At 57.1% G+C, this 6148-nt stretch overlaps 1 protein-coding gene across 1 annotated transcript; it reads left to right on the top strand.

Annotated features, from left to right (window-relative positions):
* The first annotated feature begins 663 nt into the window (after positions 1–663).
* On the top strand, positions 664–6059 carry LOC108512966 (TBC1 domain family member 3L-like). The gene is given in 8 exon segments (XM_017848535.1): positions 664–770; positions 2020–2154; positions 2617–2753; positions 3451–3563; positions 3950–4015; positions 4455–4554; positions 4926–5078; positions 5837–6059. Coding segments are annotated over 8 exon segments (939 nt in total). The 3' UTR covers positions 5965–6059.
* The last annotated feature ends 89 nt before the right edge of the window (positions 6060–6148 follow it).

Genomic DNA, 6148 nt, shown 5'->3' with positions numbered 1-6148 from the left:
CTAGCTCAGGGCTATGGATGCCTCCTGGTGACCCGAAGGAAGGAAAAGGTCCAGATCAGAGTTCAGGACTCTGAGTGTCCATTTGCTCTTCCAATCCTGGGAAGGGAGACCCTGTCCCAGCTTGATTTCACCTCTACCGAGGAATCATGGGTCCAGAACCAAAGATTTCCAGGATCCTCAGGCTTTGGTCCTGGCTGGGGTCGCCCCGTGGCCTGTGACACCAGATCACTTTCTGCCCACAGCTGATTGATCGAGTGTATAAGGGCATTCCCATGAACGTCCGGGGTCAAGTGTGGTCAGTCCTCCTGAACATCCAGGAAGTCGAGACGAAAACCCCCAAAAATACAAGGTACACTAAGGCAGAGCACAACAAACAGGCCAGGCTGGGTCAGGACCCAGTTCTCCAACTGCAGGGAATGTCATGCCCAGGCTTGGGGAGTGGGTGCTGTGGTCAGATGCACATCCTAAGCACGGACAGTGACATAGGAACCACAGACCTCCCCAGCTTCAGAAACAAGCCAAAAAGCAGCTTTCTGCAGAAGGAAACCTTTCTTTCCTTCCTTCCTTCCAAAAGTGCTGACCGTGGGCTGACTGCCATTTGGGGCAGGGAGTCTTCCATCTGTTCTGAGACTGTCTACTCCTCTTGGCCCTGCCCTACAGGTCATGAAGGAGAAGGGCAACAGATCATCTGAACACATCCACCAGATTCACCTGGACGTGAGCTGGACACTAAGAAACCACATCTTCTTCAGGGATCGATATGGAGCCAAGTAAGCCTATGGGAGCCACAGTGTCCCAGCAGAGACGGAGTGAACCAGAGGGATGGGGACTTCCCCAAAGCAGAATCCAGGGTCACCCATGAGGGATGACAGAGCTCTCAAGGGCTCTCATGGCCCAGGGAACAGCTGGCACCATGGATGGAGCACCTCCCAGGTTCCAAGACCTGGGCCAGGCTGGAACGTGTGGGGCCAGAACCCAGGGGAATCCTGCAGAGACAGAAGGCAGCAAAGAAAATCATGCACAATGGTGAAAGGTGCTCTCCCTGACCCACGGGGACCCATGGCAGGACCCACGGGAGGGTGGCAGGATGAAGGCCCCATGAGCCTCCCCAGGCAACACTGACAGCACCAAGTGCTGGGGGAATTCAGATTCCTGGAAACTCTCATCCAGGTCTGCTGGGAACATGACATGGCACAGCCACTTTGGTAGCCAGTTGGGCAGTGGCTCACAAAGCTCAATGGACTTGAACCAAGCATCCCCAAAGTGTCACAGATATTGAACCCACTGATTTGAAAACTGACATCCACAGGAAACCTTCATGCCACTTCCACTGCTTGATTCATCATCACTCATACACAGAGCCTTAGGGAACGACCTTCAACATGGGAATGCAGAGAAGAAGGCTGGTCCTCCTTTCAACAGTAGAAGACTCAGTGAGAAAAGGGAATGAGCCAGTGATGCCTGCACGAACATGGGTGAATCCTAGATGCATTTTGCTAAGGGAAAGAAGCCAGACCCAATAAGCTACCACTGTAGGATTCCAAACATCGGCCATTCTGGAAAAGGCCAAACCATAGGGACTGAGAACCGGTCTGAGTGGCCAGGGGCTGACGGACTGGGGAGAGGCTGGGTGCATAGGGGCCACCCTGGAGACTTGGAGGATGAAAGAGTCGCTCCAGGAGAGGCTGGAGCGGTGGCCAGGAGACTCTGCACATTGGTTTAGAACCACGGAGGAACTGTACACCCAAAGACTGAACTGGCATGCGTACAAACCAAAAAAAAAAAAAAAAAAATCAGAGGGAAAATGATCAGTCAACTTACTGTACAATTGGACTATTAGCATTTCACAGATGTGGATTTTACTGAAACATTTCTTAAATAGTCAAAGGCCTTGAAGAGCTCACCGCTTATCTGGTGAATCACCTGAACCTAAAATTGGATTTGTTGTTAGGCTTTGTAGACAAAGTGAAACTAACATCTGCACAAAAGAAACAAAAGCCCCCTTTATCTGTTTTTTAGGCAGCGGGAACTGTTCTACATCCTCCTGGCATATTCAGAATATAACCCGGTGAGTATTCCCGGCAGTGACCATATTCCCATATTCACGGCTATACTCCCAGACCATATTTCCATATTCCTGGGTGTGGATGTCTGGTGGGGGTGTCATTGCTTCTTTCAAAGTTAGTATTTGTGACCCACCAGGATATAGGAGGTAGCACTCCAGCTCACCACTGGCATAAACCTCCAAGCAAGGGGGTGGTCTCAAGGGGTCACACTGAGACACAAAGGAGTCGGGCATGGACTCCTGGTGTCACCTGGGCCTGACCACCACTTCTTGGAACAAGAAATGATGCCCTCCTCCTGGGACTGCCCCAAAGCCCAGGAGCTTGGCAGTATCACACATAGGACAGTGCTATCAGGAGACATTTTGGACAAGGTGCTGAAAGGCCTGATGGACATAGCTCTTGTCATAAAATGAATTTGCATCCTGAGGAAGCCTCTTCTTCAGAGGAAGCCTCCCCAGTCACCTCTGCCCTCTCTGATGACATGAGTCCTCCCAGGTGACCTCAGTCCTCCCAGGTGACTTCAGCCCTCCCAGGTGATGTCCTTCCACAGTGACTGGCTCTTGCGGGCGGTGGGCTACTGCAGGGACCTGAGCCACGTCGCTGCCTTGTTCCTCCTTTATCTGCCTGAGGAGGATGCATTCTGGACACTGGTGCAGCTGCTTGCCAGTGAGAGGCACTCCCTGCAGGGTAGGTGGACAGCTGCCCCCAGGGCGTCACGCAGTCAGACCCGGAAATGGCCACCCTGGCCAGGTGATCTCGGCTTTCAGTGAAGACACCTTCCTTGTGTCACCAGCTTGTTGGGAGCCTTTAGGATGTCTCTGCTGAGGGTCCCTCAGGATCCCAGGGCTGACCTCCAGAGCCCAAGTCAGACACCTTTCATCCTCATCAGCAAAAGGCATCTCATCCTCCCTGTGGCTGCCCTCTGTGTCCTGGAGCCACGCCCTCCGGCTCTGATTCTGTGCAGCTGACTCTCCCCTCCCTGAGAGTCCTCCTGCCCTTCAGCTGCCCAGGCTCCAGCTTCCCTTGGCACCCACAAATGGGCCAACCAAGCCCAGATGGCAGCATCTCCCCATCCCATGTCCCCTGGCCCAACGCCACTTCTAGGAGATGACCACGAAGCCCAGCACCCACCCTGTTCTGGCCGCCCTCTGTCGTGGCCTCAAAGTCAGGCTTGCCCTATGGGCACCCTAGCCCAGGAGGCCTCCAGGAGCACCTCCAGCCAGGCTCCAGGGGATGTTCCCACCTCTTCTCTCCAGGGCCAAGGCCGCATGGTAGGGTCACCAGATGGGAGGGTGAGAGGCCTCGGGGTTTGGGGGGCTCTGCGGCTGCCCATCTCTTCCAGCTGATGGCTCCACATCTTGGGAGAAGGCTCTGATTTCATGATGGGCTGGGGGCTTCTCAGGATTCCACAGCCCAAATGGCGGGACAGTCCAGGGGCTCCAAGACCATCAGGAGCATGTGGTCCCCACATCACAAGCCAAGACCATGTGGCATCTGGTGAGTTTATGGTCCCCTCGGCTCTTCCCCAGAGGCCCTGCCTCCCGTGGGGCTGGAGGAACGGGGGCTGGAGCCCCTCATGGGGCTGGTGACTGCCTGAGTCCCAGCCAGGATCTGACTTGGGACATCGGGTTCTCCATGGGCTAGGAGTTGGTTTGCTTTCCAGCCCTGGAGGAGACAGAGGCACAGGGATAGGGGCCCAGCTCCCGCAGAGCAGGGCTAAGGGCATTGTGTCCACTGTGAGTGCCAGAAGGTGAAGATGTTGGGGGGAGCCCGGGACACCACCCAGTGTTCTGCACTTGGGGAAGGATCTTCAGAGGCCCCTGGAAGAGGGAGGCTTTTAGGGCAGCCCAGGGGGCCCTGAGCACCTCTGTTCCTCCCATCAGGACAAGGAAGGTCTGTGCGCACAGTGTTCCTCATTCAGCTGACTTCTCTGGATGCTGAATACTGGGGTAAGGAGGCACAGGGGGACCCTGGCTCAGGGACCCTCCTTGCCCTGCAGTGCCCTGCTTCCCCAGCCCGGGGGTCTGGCTCACCTCCAGCACACAGGAGGCTCAGGCGGATCCCCACAGGACACACAAGCAAGACCCTCTGCCCAAGAGGGGTCATCCCAGGGCAGAGGCCAGGGCTCAAGCCCAGCCTCATGGACAGACCGGGCCCGACTTGGGAGGGCTCAGGGGAGCCTCAAGCCCTGGGGAAGCCCCTCTCTCCACTGAAATGAGTGCCTCACATAAGGAGCTGCAAGACCTTGTTTGACCTAGCCTCCTGGAGAGGTCGGGTGACCCTCATGGGGAAGGTCACTGACACTGGTCACTGTGCCCCAATGCGCAGCTTGAGCCACCAGCCCTGGCCTGGAAGAGCCAGGTCCTCCTGTGTCTACTTTCCCCACAGATCTTTCTCGGGCTCATCCTGCGCCTGTGGGACGTGTATTTGCTGGAAGGCGAACAGAGGTTGATGCCGATAACAAGCACTGCCTTTAAGGTTCAGAGGAGTAAGTCCACATGTGCCCAATGGGGTCTAGGGAGCACTGGGGTCAAACTCCAACTAGCCCAAGGGCAACTTCCTCACACTGTCCTCATGATCCTCTGTTCTGGCCCAGAGGGAGGTCCGGCCAGGTGGGCTGGGCGGGGCACAGTGACACCGAGCCCATCCCTCACACAACCCAGATGAAAGTCAGGAGTGTGGTGAGCACTTCCCTACCCAGGCCACCCCCGCAACCACAGCCTCCTGTGCACATCTGGACCCCTGGGGTGGTCACAAAAGGATCTGGCACTGCCTAGTGGGAGACTGAAGTGGCCATGGGGTGTGGGCTCTGACCCTTCCCAGGGGACTCTCCTGGCCTTATGCCCACCTTGTCTCCAGAACGCCACATGAAGACGTCCAGGTCTGGCCTGTGGGCACGTTTTCGAGACCAGTTCTTCCATACCTGGGCCCTGGATGATGACACTGTTCTTAATCATCTTTGGGCCTCTATGAAGAAACTAACAAGGAAGGATGGGGACCTGCTACCCCCAGGTGGGCTCCAGTACCAGGTCCCCTCCTGAGTCACCCTCTGGGGCAGTCAATACTGGGGGAGTGCCCAGGACCCCCAACCCTACTACCTGGGCCTTCCTCTTCACCTTTTCTTCCTCCTCTTCCTCCTGGACTCTAAGAAAGTATAGGAGGCCCACCAGTCCTCAGGGCAGGCACTCAGTGCGTATGTACTGGACATGCTGTGCACGCAGGACGGGGATGTGGGCAAGACCCTCCAACAAGCCCCTTCCCACTTTCCACGGTGGCCCGCTCTCCCCCTCACAGGGCCCTCAAGGGCACTAGAGGAGCCAGACCCATTCCTGAGAGCCTCTGCCCCTCCCTGCAAGAGCTGACAGCCTCAGAGAGCAGCAGAGGCCCCTTACTCCTGCAGACCCCTCCACGGGTGCCAGGACAACAAGCCTTGAGCCAGGGAGACAAGGGAATCAGTGTCTCTGACCTCCAGAGCATTCAGAGAGAGGGCACAGGTGGGACCCTGGGCCCAGAGCCAGAGCCAAGAGTTCAACCAGGTGTGGGAATGGTCAGCCCAGGACGAGGCAGCCCAGGAGGGCAGAGGGTGACCCACGTCCAGGCCCAGTCACCCACTGAGGAGACTGGTCCCCACATAAGGTGGCAAGGGGGCTGGGTGACAGCCAAGGCCCCTCTCACCTGAGTTCTGACTGGGGGCCATATCCCAGGCCCAACAGCCCTGGGACAAGGTTGTGTAGCAGGAAGCCCCCAACCAGGCTGAACCCTGGGGGCAGTCCCAGGAGCCATCTGCCATGCCCTGACAGCTTTCCCACACCAAGCGGCACACACCCCTTCCTCTGGGATCAGCAGACTACAGGCGTGTCCTCAGTGTCAGACCACGGGGGCCACACAGAGACCCTGAGGACTCCAGAGACCCAGGTAGGTGGGGCTTGCCTGGAAAGGCCTGCATGGGCTCACTGGAGACACTGACCATGTCTGTTTTCCTTTCAACCAAACCCGAGCAAGGGTCCTCGGCACCCAGGTCTGTGCTGGCTTCACGTGGCAGGAAGACCCTCTGCAAGGGGGACAGGCAGGCCCTTCCCGGC

Source organism: Rhinopithecus bieti, unplaced genomic scaffold, assembly GCF_001698545.2.
Source record: "Rhinopithecus bieti isolate Rb0 unplaced genomic scaffold, ASM169854v2 scaffold_31842, whole genome shotgun sequence".
In the NCBI taxonomy this organism is placed as follows: Eukaryota; Metazoa; Chordata; class Mammalia; order Primates; family Cercopithecidae; genus Rhinopithecus; species Rhinopithecus bieti.
Note: the sequence above shows the minus strand (reverse complement) of the source record. Positions and strands in the feature narration are given on the sequence as shown.